General features: G+C 44.6%; 1 protein-coding gene across 1 annotated transcript in view; it reads right to left on the bottom strand.

Annotated features, from left to right (window-relative positions):
- LOC143784557 (beta-1,4-galactosyltransferase 1-like) overlaps positions 1 to 20,596 on the bottom strand; it is a 570,011-nt gene extending 549,415 nt beyond the window's left edge. The window contains exon 1 of the mRNA XM_077272977.1: positions 20,425 to 20,596. Within this exon, the coding sequence (XP_077129092.1) occupies positions 20,425 to 20,557 (133 nt within the window). The 5' untranslated portion in view covers positions 20,558 to 20,596. The remainder of the gene's footprint in view (positions 1 to 20,424) is intronic.
- Positions 20,597 to 24,254: the final 3,658 nt, after the last annotated feature.

Here is a 24,254-nt window from a genome sequence, read left to right as displayed (position 1 = left end):
TTGGGTGCCATCTCTTTGGACTGTACTGGGTGTAATATTGAAGTGGAGGAAGAGGAGGAGAGGCCACTTGAAACTGCACTTGCCATCCACTTGAGTACATGCTCTTTCTGGGCATCATTGATAAGGCATCCCGCTGTGCATGTGCCAAGGTAGTGGTGTAGCTTGTACAGTAACATAAGTTGTCAGTTGTCCTTGCATAGGACGTGACATTGGTATTGTTTGTGAAAGCACTAGTGAAGCACCTACCTCACGTACACCTTGAACACCAAGCCTAATTCCCCTTCCACCACGGCCTCACTTTTTCCCAGTCATGTTGCTCAGATAGTGTGGTAGGACCAGAGTATTAGCAACAATAAACTAGATTTTAAACTCTGCACCACATCTGCAACAGCTGAATTTCAGCGACAGTTAATTCAAAGTTGAAATATGGTGTGCTGTATTGTGTTAGTCACAGAAAAATTGTTTGAGTGTGGATGAGGCCTGTATGACAAAGAAGTTATGATACATACTATTTTAAAGTCAGGTCCCCTACTGTGACACTAGGAACAGAAGAATTTTTGTGGCCTCTAGATCAGGCCTCTATACACACTAGATGCTACAAACTATTTTAAAGTCAGGTCACTTACTGTATGAGGTTAATAACAGAAGACTTTTTTGTGGCATCTGGATCAGGCCTCTACAGCTTAATTTCAACTCAACCAAATGATAAAGTGTGATACAGCGGGTTTTCTACCTTTTTTCAACTGAACAATTATGTATTTTTTTAAGTGTGCCTTAGGCCTGCAGACAGGTTCATATAACCTCCACAAAATGACAATGTGGGATACAGCAAGCTGTTTCACATTTAGCAACAGAAAAAATTATAACTTTTTTTAATGTGCCTTAGGTCTGCAGACAGTTTTATATCACCACAGCACTAAATGACAAGGTGGGATACAGCAGGCTGTTTAATATTTTTTCACTAGCTACATGTGAATTAGAATGCTATATTTGTGCATGGATCACAATAGAAGCAGTGCACAACACATGCCTTGCTGGCTTTCTTTTGTGGAGCTCAGTAATGTCCAAAAAAGAAAAAAAATGCTGGAAGGTAAATTTAACTGACAGACTGGATAGTAGTTCGCTACACTATCTGACTGACATACAACCATCTAACTATCTAAAATGTGGGATACAGCAGCCTCTTTAACATTTAGCTACTGAAAAAATATTATTTAGGATGCTATACTCATACATGGAGCACTATAGAAGCAATGCAACAACACACTTGTAGGACATGTGCCCTGCTGGCTTTTTCTGTGGACCTCAGTAATGCCCCCCCCCCCAAAAAAAAAAAAAAAAAAAATTCCGGAAGATACATTTTACAGCTAAACTGGACACTATCTAGCTACAATATCTGATTGATATACAACTGCCTAACTAATTAACTAAAATCTTGATGTTATTGCTGGCAGCGTCAGGAGCAGCCTCGCTGCGCTGTTACAGTATCAAAATGGCGCTAAAATAAGATGCCCTCTATATATATGGAGAGGGATATGTGATTTCAGCAGCCAAAGACACAAGCCACTGTGTCAGGACATTGTGAGTGTTTCCTGCGCCCTGATTGACTAGCTGCTATGTGCACACATAAAGTTAGGGAAAAAAATGACTGCAGTGCTTCCAAGAATGCCATGCCTCCAAGTTCTGCAAACCCTCTCCCCTCATAAAACACATGCCAAATGCTCTTGATACACCACCATTATCGTTACTAAAGTGCTGTAAATATTTTTGTGGCAATTTCACTTTTACCGAATGTTATAGATTTTTACCGATTTTATTAAATTTTGCTCGGGTTTCCGATCACGAATCCGAATGTGCCATATTTATGCCGAATTTATGTTTGGAGATAATTTTCCAAACAAATTCGCTCCACTACATTTGAGCTTGAACTTGCACTTGCACTTTGCTTCAAACTGGCAGGCTCCTTCATTGAAAATGAAGCACAGTCTTTTCTGTATAGCCACCGAGTGGCCTGACTGTCCACAACTCCCAGTGTTCCCTGGAAAGGATTGAGTGCCCTGACCTATCCTATTAGGGCGGTTACCTTTATCCATAAATAAATGTATTTGTTATATCACAGAATGTTAGACCACATCTCTTTTCGCTGAGGAATTGTTCATCATACCGCAACCACCCTTGCACCCCATACACTCTACATGCCTCCCCAATGGCATCCATGTAGCAAAGGTCCACAGAAAAATTCTCAGGCACCTTCTCCCCCATCATACTAGCCAAAATGGCAAATGCCTGAAGCCAGTTGGAGAAGGTACATGGGATTAACCGGTACCTCCTTCTCTCCTCATACTTTTTTTTTGTGTAGTCCTTAACCCTATCCAGATTAAATCGTTTAAAAGACAAAAGAGAAAAAATATTGACATATTAATTTTTCCATATTTTTTCTCTTATTTCCTATTTTAAGTGTGCCAAAAGCGGTCCCTCAAAACAAACATACACCTCCCATTTTGCTGCATCATCAATCCTAACTAAAACCTCTGTCTCCTTATCTAAAAGCAAGTGCACTGCAGCCGATGTCCCATCCCCCAAAGCACCTACCCCTGCAACCTCTGATCCTGATGCCTCCGACTCATAACACCGATTAACTAAACCTGATGTGCAAGGAGCACCGTTACCTAATGCCGGACCTAATGCTACCATTCCTTATGCCCCTCCAGAACCCCATGCCATAGGTAATTCCCATAACCTTGTACCAAAAAACCCATGCCTCTGCCCACCCCCTAGGAAAAAACATAACACCCTGTTCTCTAAAGCGAGTAGCAGAGAGCTGTAAAAAGTATTTTGGGTGTTTTCACCTAGCTGCCTAGGTGTTGTGCTGATCCAGAAACCTGAATTGGTCCTCCAGAAGGACTTTGGTGCACTCCAGTAGAGCCCCCACTGCTAGAGGGGGGCTCAATGCAAGCACAACAATGCTGCTGTAGTTGGGGACGAGGCCAGCCAGAAGCTGCCTGCTCGCATCCTGCTGCTAGGAAGCCACCAGATGTGGCCTCCAGTCCTGACCTCTCCTGAGAAATATCACCACATGCTGTTCGCTGTGCATGTCCCACTGCTTCTGGTCCATACTCCTCTGCTGATGTCAACAATGTAGGGGAGGCCAGCACCCCCCGCTGTAGGTCCTGCCACAGGGCTGGATTCCTCCCAGGCTGAGAATGGCGGGAGGTGGCAAGCTGGCCTGACCTGAAGTGTCCCTGGAGAGGTCACTTATGCAGTGCCAGACCTGGAGGGTCACCTCAGGGCAGGGGCGTAACTACTGCGGTCGCAGGGGTCGCCATTGCGACCGGGCCCGGCAGGTCAGGGGCCCGGGCCGGGCAGGTCTGGCAGGTCAGAGGCACCCAACACCATGTTGCAGTGCAGGAGATTCCTCCTGCACGGCAAAAGTCCGAGGTGTATCTAGGGGGAGGGGGCAGCCGGGGCACGTGAGAGACAGGAAGCAGCTCCAGTCATCATGGTGAGACCGTCAGCTTCTGCTCTGCAGCCCCGGGACAGAAGGTGAGAGCAGGGGGGAGGTGCGGGACAGAGCCGCTTTAGTCAGGAGAAGCTGCAGCCGATTTACATCAGCCACCCCTGTACCAGAGAGGGGATTGTGAGTTGTGTATATGAGCTGGTATCTGGTGTGTGTGTGTGTTATCTGTAGTGTGTGTGATATCTGTAGTGTGTGTGTGTGTGTGTGTGTGTGTGTGTGATATCTGTAGTGTGTGTGTGTGTGTGTGTGATATCTGTAGTGTGTGTGTGATATCTGTAGTGTGTGTGATATCTGTAGTGTGTGTGTGTGTGTGTGTGTGATATCTGTAGTGTGTGTGTGATATCTGTAGTGTGTGTGTGATATCTGTAGTGTGTGTGTGTGATATCTGTAGTGTGTGTGATATCTGTAGTGTGTGTGTGTGTGATATCTGTAGTGTGTGTGTGTGTGATATCTGTAGTGTGTGTGTGTGTGATATCTGTAGTGCGTGTGTGTGTGTGTGATATCTGTAGTGTGTGTGTGATATCTGTAGTGTGTGTGTGTGTGTGTGTGTGTGTGATATCTGTAGTGTGTGTGTGATATCTGTAGTGTGTGTGATATCTGTAGTGTGTGTGTGATATCTGTAGTGTGTGTGTGTGTGTGATATCTGTAGTGTGTGTGTGTGATATCTGTAGTGTGTGTGTGATATCTGTTGTGTGTGTGTGATATCTGTTGTGTGTGTGTGATATCTGTAGTGTGTGTGTGTGATATCTGTAGTGTGTGTGTGTGTGTGTGTGTGATATCTGTAGTGTGTGTGTGATATCTGTTGTGTGTGTGTGATATCTGTTGTGTGTGTGTGATATCTGTAGTGTGTGTGTGTGATATCTGTAGTGTGTGTGTGTGTGATATCTGTAGTGTGTGTGTGTGATATCTGTAGTGTGTGTGTGTATGAGGCAGGGGCGTAATTACCACAGTCGCAGCGGTCGCCGCTGCAAGCGGCTCTGGTAGGTCAGGGGCCCGTGTGTCCCCTTGAGCCTGTCTCCCTTGTCCCCTTATGCTTGTGTCCCTTGTCTGTTGTGAATTCCGTTCTCGGACTCCCTCCTGTGGTCATGAATGGTACTTTGGTTAGTTCTGCTCTTGGACTCCCTCTGGTGGCTTTGAGCGGAACTGCTGGTCACTGAGGTTGGCTTTGTCAGCTGCTCTCGTTTATTGCTATGCTAGCTTCCCTATTTAACTCCACTCAGATCGTTACTTCATGCCAGCTGTCAATGGTTCAGTATTGGTTCAGATCTCTCTTGGACTTCTCTGAGGACCTGTCTACTCCAGCAGAAGCTAAGTCTTTGCTAGTTCATTTTTTGTTACTGCTTCCTGAATATATTTCTTAGTACTGCTATTTCTAGTCCAGCTTGCTATCATGATATTCCCTTGCTAGCTGGAAGCTCTGGGGTGCAGAGTGGCACCTCCACACCGTGAGTCGGTGTGGGGAGTCTTTTTGCTTACTCTGCGTGTTTTTTTGTAGTCTTTTGTGCTGACCGCATAGTTCACTTTTCTATCCTCTGACTAAGTAGTTAAGTCTGGCCTCCTTTGCTAAAACCTGTTTCATTCCTGTGTTTGTGACTTTCCTCTTAACTCACAGTCAATACATGTGGGGGGCTGCCTTTACCTTTGGGGAATTTCTCTGAGGCAAGGTTAGGCTTCTATTTCTATCTTTAGGGGTAGTTAGCTCTTAGGCTGTGAAGAGGCGTCTAGGGAGAGTTAGGTACGCTCCACGGCTATTTCTAGTGTGTGTGTGATAGGAGTAGTGTTTGCGGTCAGCAGAGTTCCCACTTTCCCAGAGCTTGTTCCGATTTCTAGTTTACTCATCAGGTCATTCCGGGTGCTCCTAACCACCAGGTCCATAACACTTGTCCCCGTGTGCCAGTCTCCCTTGCCCATTAGTCCCTGTGTGTCCCCATGTGCCTGTCTCCTTTGTCCCCTTGTGCTTGTGTCAGTCTCCCTTGCCCACTAGTCCCTGTGTGTCAGTCTCCCTTTCCCACTTGTCCATGTCCCCTTGTGCTTGTATCCCTTGTCCACTAGTCCCCGTGTGCCCCTTGTGTCAGTCTCCCTTGCCCACTTGTCCCCGTGTGCCCCTTGTGTCAGGCTCCCTTGCCCACTAGTCCCCTTGTGTCAGTCTCCCTTGTCCCCTTGTGTCAGTCTCCCTTGCCCACTAGTCCCCTTGTAACCTTCTTCCCTGCCTCCTAGCCCCCATGTGTCCCCTTGTGCCTGTCTTCCTTGCTCCCTAGCCCCCCTATGTTACCCTTGTGCCTGTCTCCCCTAGCCCCCTTGTGCCCTCTCCCCTGCCCCCTCGTCACCATTTGCTCGTTTCTTTCTCACTGCCCCTGTATGGAGGGGCTACATTATACTATGAGGGGGGCTGCGTTGTATTCTATGGGGGTTACATTGAGTTGTATGGCAGGGCTGCAGGGGGGGGGGCCCATTTGGAAGTTCGCACCGGGGCCCATAACTTTGTAGTTACGCCACTGCCTCAGGGCTTAGGCATGCCAGAGGTCTAGCCCTCCGTGCCTGGCGTGTCTCAGGAAAGGACTCTGTTTGTCCACCTCCAACCCCCTGGAGCAGGCTCTGGATAGAAACCTGCAGCCAATCTGGTCTAATGAGTCCAGCAGTATTTCTCAATTGCTGGAGGATAGCATCCACGGACTCCATCCTCAAAAAAGGCACCTCAGTGAGTAATGGGACATATTCCTGACTTGTTCCAGCATATGCCTAAAGGTACCTTCACACGAAGCGACGCTGCAGCGATAGCGACAACGATGCCGATCGCTGCAGCGTCGCTGTTTGATCGCTGGGGAGCTGTCACACAGACCGCTCTCCAGCGACCAACGATGCCGAGGTCCCCGGGTAACCAGGGTAAACATCGGGTTGCTAAGCGCAGGGCCACGCTTAGTAACCCGATGTTTACCCTGGTTACCAGCGTAAAAGTAAAAAAAACAAACAGTACATGCTCACCTGCGCATCCTCCAGCGTCTGCTTCCTGACACTGACTGAGCTCCGGCCCTAACAGCACAGCGGTGACGTCACCGCTGTGCTTTCACTTTCACTTTAGGGCCGGTGCTCAGTAAGTGTCAGGAAGCAGACGCTGGAGGACGCGCAGGTGAGCATGTACTGTTTGTTTTTTTTACTTTTACGCTGGTAACCAGGGTAAACATCGGGTTACTAAGCGCGGCCCTGCGCTTAGCAACCCGATGTTTACCCTGGTTACCAGTGTAAAATATCGCTGGTATCGTTGCTTTTGCTTTCAAACACAACGATACACGGCGATCGGACGACCAAATAAAGTTCTGGACTTTATTCAGCGACCAGCGACATCACAGCAGGATCCTGATCGCTGCTGCGTGTCAAATGAAACGATATCGCTAGCCAGGACGCTGCAACGTCATGGATCGCTAGCGATATCGTTTCGTGTGAAAGTACCTTAACATGGCTGCTATCTTCCTGTGCTTCCCATTATATACCTCTTTTTCCTGTTATCCCCTCCTCGACAGACCGTCCTCCCACACTGGTGTTCACAATAGTCTCCTCTACTAAATTAACCCCTTCCATACACCTCATACACCTTCTCACTTAAATTCCCTCCCCAATCCTGTCATATGGACCTCCCATTTATGGCAGAGCCCAGTACAGCCTCACTTGATTCACTATCCCTGCTCAGAGACTTGCTTATTATGGCACCATCTATTGTGTCTGTACTGCAATAGCTGAGCTTATCAGTTTAGTTACAGGACAATGAGCATTAATCAATCCTATCAACTAGGGCAAACACAAGACAGAGATAAAGTATACACAGGATAGCTCAGCTAGGGAGAAAAGATTTTTAGGCCATGTGCACACGTTCAGTATTTTTCGCGGTTTTTTTGCGTTTTTTGCTATAAAAACATGATAAAAATGCGAAAAAAACCGCTTACATATGCCTCCTATTATTTACAGTGTATTCCGCATTTCTTGTGCAAATGTTGCATTTTTTCCGCGAAAAAATCGCATCGCGGAAAAAAAAGCAACATGTTCATTAAATTTGCGGAATTGCTGGGATTCCGCATACCTAGGAATGCATTGATCTGCTTACTTTCCGCATGTGGCTGTGCCCACCATGCGGGAAGTAAGCTGATCATGTGAGGTTGGTACCCAGGTTGGAGGAGAGGAGACTCTCCTCCACGGACTGGGCACCATATAAAAAAATAGTGATATACTCACCTTCGATGGCCCCGGAGTCTTCCCGCCTCTCAGCGGTGCATGCTGCCGCTTCCATTCCTATAGATGGTGTGTGAAGGACCTGCGATGATGTCGCGGTCTTGTGATTGGTCGCGTGACCGCTCATGTGACCGCTCACGTGACCGCGACGTCATCGAAGGTCCTGCACACACACACCATCTATAGGAACGGACGCCGCTGAGGAGATCGGCTGTCTGCAGGTGAGTATAACCATTTTTTTTTTTTTTTTTAAACATTCTATCTTTTACTATTGATGCTGCATAGGCAGCATCTATAGTAAAAAGTTGGTCACACTTGTCAAACACTATGTTTGACAAGTGTGACCAACCTGTCAGTCAGTTTTCCAAGCGATGCTACAGATTGCTTGGAAAACTTTAGCAATCTGCAAGCTAATTTCGCTTGCAAAATGCTAAAAAAAAACACGAAAAAAACGGGAAAAAAACGCAAAAAAAAAATGCGGATTTCTTGCAGAAAATTTCCGGTTTTCTTCAGGAAATTTCTGCAAGAAATCCTGACGTGTGCACATACCCTTAGGTGTAGTGACTGCACTACTGCTTTTTTTTTCCTCCCCTATACCATGATCGCTCCCCCTGCACAGGGATCCTCTATCAGTTGTCTCTAAGCTTGCCTGCATCACCTATGTCAGCACAACAATAGCCAAGCTGATCGGGTGATTTGGCTGGATTTCACTACTTTTGTAGCACCCTCACATTATTTGATATAATGATGTACCACATCAGAAGATCTAACTACAGGAACAATGAGTTTTCAGCCTTCCATTTACAATATATTTTATGAGATAATTTTATAAAATAGATGCATAATATTTGAACACATACAAGACTTTCGCACCAGTTATTTGTCATCAAAAAAGATTGGAAATTTTGTGGAACATCACAATTTTACATTGCTCTTGTCATTTTGGAAATGTTGGTGGAAAAGCAGATGTGATTAGTTATAGGTCTAAGCCACATGTCTCGACTCAGGTGACCCGGGACCAGAGCCTCCTTCCCTGTCCCCAACACTAGGAGGCGCCCTAGTTCACTCTATTCCCCGGGATACTTCTGAAGGTGAAGATGCCAGGGCCACCACTCTTGCCTTATGTCCTGAATCAGCCCTCTGTTCTCTTCCAACACCCAGGGAAGATGGGCACTACCATGCACCGCAGTACACCAACCCGACGAACAAAGCAACACAAACAAGGGTAACAGAAAATACCAGGCATACAAATATTCACTCACATATAACAGAGGAATGCATCGGGGAATGGAGGATGTGGAAAAAACATAGTAAGAGTATGGAAGGGAATTATCATACTTACAAACCCAACCCTTCTCATAAAAACACCTCTCCTCCAAGCCATGCAGAATAAGCTACTATGACATGAGTTTAAATCAGGACCCAGATTATAAAGGGGATGGGAGTGGCTAACCGAGCTTGGCTGAGAGCTCAGACTCCCAGAGCTCCCAACATGGCCGATTAACTCCTGTTGAGCCAAAAGAAACAAACACCATTTAAAAAGAAGGTAAAGTGCTTCTATTCAGTGCAAGAGTAGGAGCAATAAGACGCTGCAGTCTTCTGGCTCCTCTCTGTTGTGGTATCCCCATGACGCCACATTTATGAATTACATACATAGGTCCTGATTCATCAAGACTTAAGAATTTTGAGGTAAAAAGCTTTGAAAAGCCGCAATCTTTTGTTTCAACATGAAACTATGCTAAATTGTTGTGACTTTTTATCAAGCTTCAACAAAGCAGGACAGGGGCACAGCAACCCCTGCTCATCAAATTCATGATGAGCTGTGGTCCCTCAGATTCATGATGAGCTATGGTTCCTTATGCCACAAATCTTACTCCAGATGTAATCTTAAGATTAGTTTTGATACACACATACTGGCCAGATTCATTAATGAATCCTCTTAGTGAACCAGGAGCGTCTGACTCCATCATGCCCCCCCCCATCAAAATTAGTGTGAAAAATGCTGTTCTTTACCCCTTTCTGACATATGACATACTATCCCGTCGAGGTGGTATGGGCCCGTATGACCACCGACGGGATAGTACGTCATCACCGATCAGTCGCGCTCACGGGGGGAGCGCAGCTGATTGGGGCCGGATGTCAGCTGACTATCACAGCTGACATCCAGCACTATGTGCCAGGAGCGGTCACGGACCGCTCCTGGCACATTAGCCCCTGGAACACTGCGATCAAACATGATCGCAGAGTTCTAGCGGCATAGGGAAGCATCGCGCAGGGAGGGGGCTCCCTCCATCCTCCTCCCTGCAGGCCCCAGATACAAAATGGCCATGGGGCTCCTTCCGGGTCCTGCAAGGAGGTGGCTTGCAAGCCTCCTGCAGTGCCTGTCAGATCGCTCATCTGACACAGTGCACTGCAAAGTGTCAGATCAGAGATCTGACACTATATAGTCATGTCCATCCCCTGGGACAAAGTAAACAAGTAAAAAAAATACAGTATATATTTACAAGTGTAAAAAAAAAAAGACCTAAATAAAGAAAACAAATATATATTGTTCCAATGAATACATTTCTTTATCTGAATAAAAAAAAAAAAAAACAATAAAAGTACACATATTTAGTATTGCCGCATCCGTAACGACCCAACCTATAAAACCATCCCACTAGTTAACCTCTTCAGTGAACACCGTAAAAAAAAAAAGATGAGGCAAAAAACAAAGTTTTATTATCATACTGCCGAACAAAATGGGGAATAACACGCGATCAAAAAGAGGGATGTAAAAAAACATGGTACCGCTGAAATCATCATCTTGTCCTGCAAAAACGAGCTGCCATACAGCGTCATTAGCAAAAAAATAAAAAAGTTATAGTCCTCAGAATAAAGCGATGCAAAAATAATTATTTTTTATATAAAAAAGTTTTTATCGTATAAAAGCACCAAAACATAAAAAATGATATAAATGAGGTATATAAATGAGGTATCGCTGTAATCGTACTGACCCGAAAAATAAAACGGCTTTATCAATTTTACCAAACATGGAACGGTATAAATGCCCCCACCCCCCTCCCTAAAAAAAAGAAATTCATGAATTGCTGGTTTTTGGTCATTCTGCCTCACAAAAATTGGAATAAAAAGCGATCAAAAAATGTCACGTGCCCGAAAATGATACCAATAAAAATTTCAACTTGTCCCACAAAAAACAAGATGTCACATGACTTTGTGGACCAAAATATGAAAAAAATATAGCTCTCAAAATGTGGAGACGCAAAAACTATTTATTGCAATAAAAAGCGTCTTTTAATGTGTGACAGCTGCCAATCATAAAATTCTGCTAAAAACCCAATATAAATAGTAAATCAAACCCCCCTTCATCACCCCCTTAGTTAGGGAAAAATAATAAGATAAAAAAAAGTATTTATTTCCATTTTCCCATTAGGGTTAGGGTTAGGGTTGGGGCTAAAGTTAGGGATAGGGCTAAAGTTAGGGTTAGGGTTGGGGGCTAACATTAGGGATGGGGCTAAAGTTAGGGATGGGGTTTGGATTACATTTACGGTTGGGATTAGGGTTAGGGATGTGGTTAGGGTTATGGTTGGGATTAGGGTTAGGGGTCTGTTGCAGTTAGGGGTGTGGTTAGGGTTGGGATTTAGATTAGGGGTGTGTTGGGGTTAGGGGTATGGTTTGGATTAGGGTTAGGGGCATGTTCGGGTTAGGGGTGTGGTTAGGGTTATGGTTAGGGTTGGAATTAGGGTTAGGGGTGTGTTTGGGTTATGGTTTCAGTTAGAATTGGGGGGTTTCTACTGTTGAGGTGCATCAGGGGCTCTCCAAACACGACATGGTATCTGATCTCAATTCCAGCCAATTTTGCAGTGAAAAGTCAAACGGCGCTCCTTCGTTTCCAAGCTCTGCCATGCGCCCAAACAGTGGTTTACCCCCACATATGGGGTATCAGCGTACTGAGGACAAATTGCACAACAACCTTTGGGTCCAATTTCTCCTGTTACCTTTGGTAAAATAAAAAATGGAGCTGAAGTAAATTTTTTGTGAAGAAAAGTTAAATGTTTATTTTTTGTTAAACATTCCAAAAATTCCTGTGAAACACCTGAAGGGTTAATAAACTTCTTGAATGTGGTTTTGAGCACCTTGAGGGGTGTAGTTTGTAGAATGGTGTCACACTTGGGTATTTTCTATCATATAAACCCCAAAAAGTGACTTCAAATGTGATGTGGTCCCTAAAAAAAAATGGTGTTGTAAAAATGAGAAATTGCTGGTCAACTTTTAACCCTTATAACTCCCTAACAAAAAAAATGTTGGTTCCAAAATTGTGCTGATGTAAAGTAGACATGTGGGAAATGTTACTTAATAAGTATTTTGTGCGATATATCTCTGTGATTTAAGGGCATAAAAATTAAAAGGTGGAAAATTGCGAAATGTTCAAAATTTTCACCAAATTTCCATTTTTTTCACAAATAAACACAGGTAATGTCAAAGAAACTGTCATGAAGTACAATATGTCACGAGAAAACAATGTCAGAATCATCAGGATCCGTTGAAGCGTTCCAGAGTTATAACCTCATAAAGGGACAGTGGTCAGAATTGTAAAAATTGGCCCGGTAATTAACGTGCCAACCACCCTTGGGGGGGTAAAGGGGTTAATTAATCGGGGCCATAATATACGTAATTATATACTCATATTACATAGATACTGGTGAAAATTTATCATGAGGGGAATTTTTAAAGTTAGTTTTGTTGGAAGCAGGGTTGTCTTTATTTTCACTAAAGGTACCGTTACACTAAACGACTTACCAACGATCACGACCAGCGATGCGATCGTTGGTAAGTCGTTGTGTGGTCGCTGGGGAGCTGTCACACAGACAGCTCTCTCCAGCGACCAATGATCAGGGGAACGACTTTGGCATCGTTGAAACTGTCTTCAACAATGCCGAAGTCCCCCTGCAGCACCCGGGTAACCAGGGTAAACATCGGGTTACTAAGTGCAGGGCCGCGCTTAGTAACCCGATATTTACCCTGGTTACCATTGTAAAAGTAAAAAAAAAACACTACATACTCACCTTCTGATGTCTGTCACGTCCCCCGGCGTCCACAGGGTTACGCGCTGCTGCCGAGAGCTTCCTGCACTGACTGAATGTGTCAGCGCCGGCAGCAGCGGTGACATCACCGCTGTGCTCTGCTTTACGGCCGGCCGGCACTGACACATTCAGTGCAGGGAAGCTGCCGGCGGGGGACGTGACAGACATCAGAAGGTGAGTATGTAGTGTTTTTTTTTTTACTTTTACAATGGTAACCAGGGTATAATATTTACCCTGGTTACAAGTGAACACATCGCTGGATAGGTGTCACACACACCGATCCAGCGATGACAGCAGGTGATCAGCGACGAAATAAAGTTCTGGACTTCTAGCTCCAACCAGCGATATCACAGCGGGATCCAGATCGCTGCTGCGTGTCAAACACAACGAGATCGCTATCCAGGACGCTGCTACATCACGGATCGTCATCGTTCTCGCTGCAAAGTCGCTTAGTGTGACGGTACCTTAAAGCTATAAAAGTATTGCACAATGTTTGCTAACTTTGGTGTATCTTTAAAGATAACACTTTTGTCTAGATCTGTTTGTTCAAGTTCAACTCAAGTCCCTAATGGAATGAGAATTGTGACTATTTTGCAATTATTTTTTTTTTAAAAAGTCACAATTATCACTGTAGTAAGAGGGTGGAATAAAAATTGATGAAACAGCTCTATGAAAAGGTATAAGTTATGTTAAAAGACAAGCCAAATTTAGCAAAAATTGTACAACACTTTATTTGCACCAAAGCTATCAAAGACAATGCTGCTTTCAGAAAAACTGATCTCTGCTTGGGCCTGGTGCACCCTGGTTAGTGCAATTGTTGGAGGCCCTGAACAGGTAAGCATCTCTGCCTGTTTTCTGGTGTTTTTTTGTTTAGTATAGTGGAGGTTTTTCCTGCTTTCAGAAAAACTGACCTTAAAAATTCTCCTAGTACAAATGCACAGAATATCCAGAATCTTAAAGTAATTAAACAAAAATACAGAGATGCGCCATATTAAAAAGAAATGTAAACTAACAGAGGCTAAATCCCGAGCATTTCAGGTTAAGGCTGCCGTCACACTAGCAGTATTTGGTCAGTATTTTACCTCAGTATCTGTAAGCCAAAACCAGGAGTGGGTGATAAATGCAGAAGTGGTGCATATGTTTCTGTTATACTTTTCCTCTGTTTGTTCCACTCCTGGTTTTGGCTGACAAATACTGATGTAAAATACTGACCAAACACTGATAGTGTGACGGAAGCCTATCTATTAAGGCTCCTGCAGACGACAGTAAAGATCAGATTAGTGCTCTGTGGTTCTGACAGATAGCTTTGGTCTCCTTGTTATTCTATGAAGCCATGCATATGTCCAATTTTTCTCCTTGGACCAAGGGGTCTTAGGACACAAAATTACAGCATGTCGATTACACTGTTCAACAACAAAATTGTAAATTGAACAAAACTAGCTAATTCGTATAGATTTAGTGCTGCTAAAATTGAAAATGAGAGAAAAAAACCTGAGAATTAGATTTATTTTTCATTTTACAAATGTCCATCGTGGAGAATTGTAATGCAGTAAGTGTTTGGAGGTGAATAGATTTTAGATATTAGGTTGTATTAGGTTGGCAATATCCGGGAAGTGAAACACTTCAGCCTGGTACAAAAAGTGTGCAAAATGAACTATTGGTTGTTTCTAAGAAAATTTTATTCCCTCCTTTAAACATCAAACTAGGACTAATGACAAACTTTCTAAACAGCATGCTCAATTAAGTCATGCAAAGTTGAAAGAGCGTATCTTTGATGGCCCCAGGTTAGGGAGCTTTACAAGGACATTCGGTTCGATGACGTACTTCAGGCTGTCGAAAAGGCAGCGCCTCATAGTTCTAACCTCTTCTCCACTTTGCGTTTTTCAGTTTTTGCGCTATCGTTGTTTCTACTCCTTCCCAGAGCCATAGGTTTTTTCTGTTAATATAGCCGTATGAGGGCTTGTTTTTGCTGAACGAGTTATACTTTTGGATGACATCATCGATTTTACCATATAGTGTATTGGAAAACAGGAAAAAAATTCCAAGTGTGGACAAATTGCAAAAATAAGTGCAATTTTACAATTTTTTTTGTTTTATTATTTACGATTTTTAATAAATGCTAAAACTGACCAAGAAATTTGATTTCCCAGGTCAGTATGAGTATGCCAATATCAAACATGTATAGGTTCTTTTTTACTTAAGTGCTGAAAAAAATCTGAAATTTGTAAGAAAAAAAATTTGCTTATGTCGACATTTTCTGAGACCCACAGCATTTCCATTTTTTGTGATCTGGGCCTGATTGATGGTTTATTTTTAGGCCTTGAGCGGACATTTTAATTCATACTATTTTGCGGTAGATACAATGTTTTGATAACCTTTTATTGCATTTTATTACAGTGTTGAAGTGGCTAAAAATGAAATTCTGGCGTTTAGATTTCTTATTACACAGTTTACCGATCTGATTAATTTACTTTATATTTTGTTAGAGCATTATATGGGGCCCATTATTCGTTTGGAGCATTATATGGGGTAAATTATACTGTATGATGCACTATGTGGGGCCCATAATTCTGTATGGAGTAATATATGGGGCCCACTGTGTCTCTTTCGCACGGGGTCCGTGAAAACCTGGAGTCGGCCCTGCCATCAGTGATGAACACGGTGAGAGATTCCATCAGACATTGCTGCCATTGAGAAAATTATGAATTGAAATGGAGCCTGGCAATGTTAGAAGACTACTGCTGGACAATCAAGATAGACACTTTAGGGCTTGTTTCCATTTGCGAGAAACACGTCCGTATCTCGCATGTGGAAACCAAGCTCTGGCGCCGACACTTTGGAGCGGAGCTGTGCAGCTCCATGTGTTCCTATGCGGCCGCACGCTCCGCTCTGGAGTGCCGGCTCCACAGCTTGGTTTCCACATGCGAGATACGGACGTGTGTCACGCATGTGGAAATGAGCCCTTAGAGCTACACTACAAACTGCAGGCCAAGAGAAAGAGCCCAACTTAAAATTGCAATAAATGTAGTTAGTTATTTATTATGTACTTTAGCCCATGTAATGATAATTTGTTATAACAATTTCCAATAAATCTATGGAGCTTTTTGCAAATTTCACCTTGCAACCGTAAATTGTGTATTTCATTAATTTCATTACTCCACATCTCCTATTTAAAAAAGGTAGAGCTAATGACTTAGAGATATGGTAATATTCTATTCACTTATGGCCATAGAAATGTGAATAAGTTCATTGAATGTATTTACAAAGAATTCATGAAAATTGGTTTAACCCCTTAGTGACGGAGCCAATTTGGTACTTAATGACCGAGCCAATTTTTACAATTCTGACCACTGTCACTTTATGAGGTTATAACTCTGGAATGCTTTAACAGATCCTGCTGATTCTGAGAATGTTTTTTTGTGACATATTGTACTTCATGTTAGTAGTAACATTTCTTCTATATTACTTGTGATTATTTATGAAAAAAATGGAAATATGGCGAAAATGTTTTAAATTTTGCAATTTTCAAACTTTGTATTTTTATTCCCTCAAATCAGAGAGATATGCCACAAAAAACAGTTAATAAATAATATTTACCACATGTCTACTTTACATCAGCACAATTTTGGAAACAATTTTTTTTTTTGTTAGGGAGTTGTAAGGGTTAAAAGTTGACCAGCAATTTTTCATTTTTACAACACCATTTTATTTTAGGGACCACATCACATTTGAAGTCATTTTGAGGGGTCTATATGATAGAAAATAACCAAGTGTGACACCATTCTAAAAACTGCACCCCTCAAGGTGCTCAAAACCACATTCAAGAAGTTTATTAACCCTTTACGTGCTTCAAAGGAACTGAAACAATGTGGAAGGAAAAAATGAACATTTACCTTTTTTTTGCAAATATTTTAATTCAGAACCATTTTTTTTATTTTCACAAGTGTAAAAACAGAAATTTAACCATAAATTTTGTTGTGCAATTTCTCCTGAATACGCCCCATATGTGGGGGTAAACTACTGTTTGGGCGCACCGCAGAGCTTGGAAGAGAAGGAGTGCCGTTTGACTTTTTCAATGCAGAATTGGCTGGAATTGAGATCGGATGCCATGTCGCGTTTGGAGAGCCCCTGATGTGCCTAAACAGTGGAAACCCCCCATAAGTGACACCATTTTGGAAACTAGACCCCTTAGCAAACTTAACTAGATGTGTGGTGAGCACTTTAAACCCCAAGGTGCTTCATAGAAGTTTATAACGTAGAGCCGTGAAAAAAAAAAATCGCATTTTTTCTACAAAAATGATCTTTTTGCCCCGAAATTTTTATTTTCACAAGGGTAACAGGAGAAATTAGACCACCACAAAAGTTGTTGTGGAATTTCTTCTGAGTATGTCGATACCCCATATGTGGGGGTAAACCACTGTTTGGGCACACCGCAGAGCTTGGAAGTGAAGGAGTGCCTTTTTACTTTTTCAAAGTAGAATTGTCTGGAATTGAGATCGGACACCAGGTCGCGTTTGGAGAGCCCCTGATGTGCCTAAACAGTAGGAACCCCCCCCAAGTGACCCCATTTTGAAAACTAGACCCCTTAAGGAACTTATCTAGATGTGTGGTGAGCACTTTAAACCCCCAAGTGCTTCACAGAAATTTATAACGTAGAGCTGTGAAAATAAAAAATCCTTTTTTTTTCCTCAAAAATTATTTTTTAGCCTGCAATTTTTTATTTTCTCAAGGGTAACAGGAGACATTGGACCCCAAAATCTGTTGTCCAGTTTGTCCTGAGTACGCTGATACCCCATATGTGGGGGGGCACTGTTTTGGCACCCATCGGGGCTCGGAAGGGAAGGAGCGCCGCTTGGAATGCAGACTTTGATGGGATGGTCTGCGGGCGTCATGTTGTGTTTGCAGAGCCCCTGATGTACCTAAACAGTAGAAAACCAACACAAGTGACCACTTTTTGGAAACTAGACCCCCCAAGGAACTTATCTAGATGTGTGGTGAGAACTTTGAATGCCCAAGTCCTTCACAGAAGTTTATAATGCAGAGTCGTGAAAATAAAATATTTTTTTTTTCCACAAAAAAGATTTTTAGCCCCCAAATTTTTATTTTCACAAGGGTAACAGGAGAAATTGGACCCCAAAAGTTGTTGTCCAATTAGTCCTGAGTACACCGATACCCCATGTGTGGGGGGGACCACTGTTTTGGTGCACGGCAGAGCTCGGAAGGGAAGGAGCTCCGTTTTGGAATGCAGACTTTGATAGAATGGTCTGCGGGCGTTATGTTGCGTTTGCAGAGCCCCTGATGTACCTAAACAGTAGAAACCCCCCACAAGTGACCGCATTTTGGAAACGAGACCCCCCAAGGAACTTATCTAGATGTGTGGTGAGAACTTTGAATGCCTAAGTGCTTCACAGAAGTTTATAATGCAGAGTCGTGAAAATAAAAAATATTTTTTTTCCACAAAAAAGATTTTTAGCCCCCAAGTTTTTATTTTCACAAGGGTAACAGGAGAAATTGGACCCCAAAAGTTGTTGTCCAATTTATCCTGAGTACGCTGATGCCCCATATGTGGGGGTAAACCACTGTTTGGGCGCACAGCAAAGCTCAGAAGGGAGGGAGCACCATTTGACTTTTTGAGCGTAAAATTGGCTGTGGCGTTTAGAGACCCTCTGATGTACCTAAACAGTGGAAACCCCCCCATTCTAACTCTAACCTTAATGCCAACACACCCCTAACCCTAATCCCAACCCGAAACATAATCCTAATCACAACCCTAACGATAATCACAACCCTAACCCCAAAACAACCATAACCCTAATCAGAACCCTAAATCCAACACACCCCTAATCCTAATCTCAACCCTAACCTTAAACATAACCCTAATCCCAATACACCCCTAACCCTAATCCCAACCTTAATCTTAACCCTAATCCCAAACCTAACCCTAATCCCAAAAGTAACTCTAATGCCAACCCTAATCCAAACCCTAACCCTAATCCCAACTCTAATCCTAACTTTAGCTGCAACCCTAGTCCTAACATTAGCACCATCCCTAGCCCTAACTTTAACCCTAACGCTAACTTTAGCCCCAACCCTAACCCTAAATTTAGCCCCAACCCTAACCCTATCTTTAGCCCCAACCCTAACCCTAGCCCTAAATTTAGCCCCAACCCTAACCCTAAATTTAGCCCCAACCCTAACCCTAACCCTAAATTTAGCCCCAACCCTAACCCTAACCCTAAATTTAGCCCCAACCCTAACCCTAACCCTAAATTTAGCCCCAACCCTAACCCTAAATTTAGCCCCAACCCTAACCCTAACCATAAATTTAGCCCCAACTCTAACCCTAACTTTAGCCCCAACCCTAACCCTAACCCAAAATTTAGCCCTAACTATCTAGCTGCCGGCCGGCAGATCATGGCGGGCGCACTGCGCATGCGCCCGCCATTTTCTTACCGAAGGAAGAAGCCGGTGGCCAGGAGGGGACACAGGAGGACCCAGGGACACCGGTAAGTATAACAGGGTCCCCGAATCCCCCTATTTCTCTGACCTCTGATGTGCGATCACATCAGAGGACAGAGAATTACACATCGCTTTTTTTTTTTTTTTGCGGTCGCCGGTAAACAGTTAATTACCGGCGATCGCAAAACAAGGGTCAGTAAAAAAGATCATGTTCTTTGGGGTCTCGGCTACCCCTGGCAGCCGAGACCCCAAAGATCTCCCGGGTGCCGGCCCGCGGGCACACTGCGCATGCGCCCGCCATTTTTTGGCCGGAAGAAGATGGCGGCGCCCATCGGGAGCCACGAGGAGCACCGCGGGAGACAGGTAAGTATCGGGGGCTATCGGGGGCGATCGGGGACCCCATTACTCTGTCCTCTGATGTGCGATCACATCGGAGGACGGGGGAATTAAATGGGAAATCGCGTTTTGTTTTGTTTTTTGCGACCGCCGGTAAACGGTTAATTACCGGCAATCGCAACTCGAACCGAGACCCCAGAGAAAATTCGACTCTGGGGGGCGCTATTCACTTTTTCCACAGCGCCGTTAATTAAGTACCCTCAACTGCTGCCGTTAAAAGGCGTATTGGCGGTCGTTAAGGGGTTAAGGCTGCCGTCACACTAGCAGTATTTGGTCAGTATTTTACATCAGTATTTGTAAGCCAAAACCAGGAGTGGAACAAATAGAGGAAAAGTATAACAGAAACATATGCATCACTTCTGCATTTATCACCCACTCCTGGTTTTGGCTTACAAATACTGATGTAAAATACTGACCAAATACTGCTAGTGTGACGGCAGCCTAACACTTAACAGTGTTATCAGATTCGGATCGCACTCAGCCATTCATGTCTATGTGTCCATGGAAAAATAAATAAAAATCAGATGGAATGAAGAACATAGAGACATTTTTTAATTCTCCACATCAGAGAAAATTCGATCACAGTGATCAGAGTGTGATTAGCATAATCGATTGGATTTCCTCCGATGAGAGAGAATACGTTGGTTTGACACTAGCCTTATAGTCATTCAAACAAGCTAACAAAAGAAACATTTGACAACGTATATTGAAATTATATAAGACATTGAAGAAATCCAAACAACTTACTGTGTCTTGAATAAGCTGTAATGTCCAAATATTCATTATATTTGTCCAAAAAATGGATTTTTAGGCTGTAGATAAAAACAACTGATATACACAAAATTGCCAGGAAAGATTTACGGTAGTCTATTCTGGCCATCGTTACACTCCACAACAAAATTTTCAGACAATGAATATACTACCTGCTGTGGCTGTCGGTGAACATGCTGGCTTTATAGCTAGAAGCACACCCAGCTTAGTAGATCCTCCCATATCTAGTGAGAATCATTAACCACTTAAATGACACTCAGTTAAACATTTATCTTTTTGATTAAATATAATAATGGGTTTAGTTTCTCCATTCAATGACAGAGAGCTGTTCTCCCTAAGGGTACCGTCACACAGTACCATTTTCATCGCTACGACGGCACGATCCATGACGTCGCAGCGTCGTATGATTATCGCTCCAGCGTCGTAGACTGCGGTCACACTTTGCAATCACGGCGCTGGAGCGATGCCGAAGTCCCCGGGTAACCAGGGTAAACATCGGGTTACTAAGCGCAGGGCCGCGCTTAGTAACCCGATGTTTACCCTGGTTACCAGCGTAAACGTAAAAAAAACAAACAGTACATACTTACATTCCGGTGTCTGTCCCCCGGCGTTCTGCTTCTCTGCACTGTGTAAGCGCCATAGCCGGAAAGCAGAGCGGTGACGTCACCGCGTCACCGCTGTGCTCGCTTTCCGGCCGGCAGGCGCTCACAGTGCAGAGAAGCTGAGACGCCGGAGGACAGACACCGGAATGTGAGTATGTACTGTTTGTTTTTTTTACGTTTACGTTGGTAACCAGGGTAAACATCGGGTTACTAAGCGCGGCCCTGCGCTTAGTTACCCGATGTTTACCCTGGATACAAGCGAACACATCGCTGGATCGGTGTCACACACAACGATCCAGCGATGTCAGCGGGTGATCAAGCGACGAAAGAAAGTTCCAAACGATCTGCTACGACGTACGATTCTCAGCAGGGTCCCTGATTGCTGCTGCGTGTCAGACACTGCGATATCGTAACGATATCGCTAGAACGTCACGAATCGTACCGTCGTAGCGATGAAAATGGCACTGTGTGACGGTACCCTAAGGCTAGTTTCACATTTGCGTTTAAATCCACAGCGTTTAAAACGCATCCACAAGTGGTGGAAAAAACGCATGTAAACGCGTACAAATGCGGTGTTTTTTAGACGCATGCGTTAACGCATGCGGTTTAAAAAACGCAGCGTTTGTACGCGTTTATATGCGTTTTTTCCTGCATTTGCGTTTTTGGTGCGCATGATGTGAAATTTCACAAGAGAAAAATCTAGACAAACAGACACCGCCAATGGGACTACAGAGGGCATGCATTATGGAATTTCTTTAGATAGACCCCTGAACAGCTGTAATCTTCAGATTTTGCTCCTGCATCCTGTGTCATGATGGATCTTCGCATGGAGAGCTTTTATTTCAACCTGGATTTAAGCATCAAGCTGTTTCTTGCCTGTGCTTTTGCTTGGGAGCAAGACAGAAATCGCCAAAGATGGAGGAGACAACGTAGGCGTTTTTGGAGACACCCCATTATCGAACTATGTGAGAGCCGTGGAGCCTATCACATGCTGTATGCGAGCTAAATGCCAACCCGGAGAAATTCCAGGAATACACAAGGATGTCGCAAGACTTGTTCTGGGATTTGCTTTCTCGTGTCCAAGGAGCCATACGGAGACAGGACACCCAGCTCCGTAGAGCGATTCCACCGGAGGAACGTCTGCTGGTTATGGAGCGCCCCCACTGCCGCAGGGCCGAGGGGTACCCGGTACCGGGCCTCTGAGTCTCTGTTCTGGGGTTGTCATGGTGGCTAGACCCGGTCCGTGACCCTGCTGAGGGGCGCCTAATGAAAGGTGTGGATGGTGATGATGTTATGGTGCGGTGCAGGTCGCAGTAAATAACAAGGACACCAGGTTGCAGTCTCTTTACCTCTTTACTGAAGACTTCAGGATCCTCAATCCGGAATACGGTTAACTGGGCTGCGTAAGTCTGGCCGGTCCAATGGCACCTCCAGGGTTCCCTTTGCAGGTGGAAATCTGTGCCTACCTTCTAGCGCTTGTGTGTTGTGGTCCTCCCCTGCTGTGCTTACGGGATAGTCCCCACAACTGTTGTGTCTGTTTCTGAAGTTCCCTCACAACTCGATTATGATGTTCTGCTTCGTCCCCCAGATGATATGGCTAGGACGCACCCGTATGACGGGTAGGCTCGGAGGTCTTCCGGGACCCTAGAGTCGCCCCTCTCCAAATGTTGCCCCCTGTGTCTTCTTAGGTGATTTGAGTGAGACAGCCCGCCTATAACTGACTGTCCTGCCGTAGGTTTGAAGTAAGGCCTGGAGCTCAATACTTCCTCGGCGTTCCGGCCACCGGCTGCGCGCCTCAGTAGGATGTTGCCTCGACTTACAGCACGACTCCTACTGGTGTTTCTCTTTGTTGCGTTGATCTCGTTTCTCACTCAGCACAATAAACCTCGCTTCTTGTCCTTTCTTGGGCTACCGCCGCAACGGATTGCAGGCGCGGTCCCGTAACGTTCTTTCTGTTCGCTAGGCCTCTGTCAGGATCCCACCCCTGACAGGGACCCCCCTGAATCTTCCCCTGCAACACCCTCTGCCACAGGATGTTGCCTGGTTCCAACCCAGTCAGCTTCTGACTAACTTCCTATCCAACCCCCAGTTTTACCAGATTGTGAGGAGTGGCCTAATACATAGCACCCTTAGCTCCCCCTGGAGGCCAGACTGTGAAGTGTATTGGTGTCTGTGATACCTGGTCAGGTGAACTCCTTCAGTGCCATCAGACATACCATAGCCCCCCTTAGCGGCGGAGCATCAGTACTGCAACAACCAGGACTCTGGGGCGCTGCAGTTACATTAAGGTACGTTCCAAATATAAACCGATGACAGTCCAAATTTTGTGTTTTCTAACATGTATGTTTTGGGTATTTTCCTTTCTTTCTTTAGCGTAACCACACCATAAATAGAATAGATTGTAATTTTTGGGGTGTTTGTTTTTCTTACAGATTTCTGGCAACCGGAGAGAGTTTATCATCCCTCCACTTCCAATACCGGCTTGGAATATCCACCTTGTCTGGAATAGTTGCGGACACCTGCCGGGCTTTGTGGAATGTACTCCAGGATGAGTTTATACCCCTACCCACAACCCCCTACCAGCCACAGTGGAGCCTGCTCAGCGGAGACGTCGAACCCAACTCCTGGCCAAGACAGATACTGCACATTTGGTTACTGCTGCTCTTCCAGGTTCAACCATTATAACTAGTGCTGTTCAGCAGCGAGCTGACGCTCCTGAGACTAAAGGCCCCGTCTCACATAGCGAGATCGCTAGCGAGATCGCTGCTGAGTCACTAGTTTTGTGACGCAACAGCGACCTCAGTAGCGATCTCGCTATGTGTGACACGTACCAGCGATCAGGCCCCTGCTGCGAGATCGCTGGTCGTGTCAGAATGGCCTGGACCTTTTTTTGGTCGTTGAGGTCCCGCTGACATCGCTGAATCGGTGTGTGTGACACCGATCCAGCGATGTCTTCACTGGTAACCAGGGTAAACATCGGGTTACTAAGCGCAGGGCCGCGCTTAGTAACCCGATGTTTACCCTGGTTACCAGCGTAAATGTAAAAAAAACCAAACAGTACATACTCACCATCTGATGTCCGTCAGGTCCCTTGGCGTCTGCTTCCTGCTCTGACTGAGCGCCGCAAAGTGAGAGCACAGCAGTGACGTCACCGCTGCGCTCTGCTCTCAGCTCTCACTGTACGGCGGCTCAGTCAGAGCAGGA

Source organism: Ranitomeya variabilis, chromosome 1 (assembly GCF_051348905.1).
Source record: "Ranitomeya variabilis isolate aRanVar5 chromosome 1, aRanVar5.hap1, whole genome shotgun sequence".
NCBI classification, from domain to species: domain Eukaryota; kingdom Metazoa; phylum Chordata; class Amphibia; order Anura; family Dendrobatidae; genus Ranitomeya; species Ranitomeya variabilis.
This window is presented reverse-complemented; position numbering and strand designations above follow the sequence as displayed.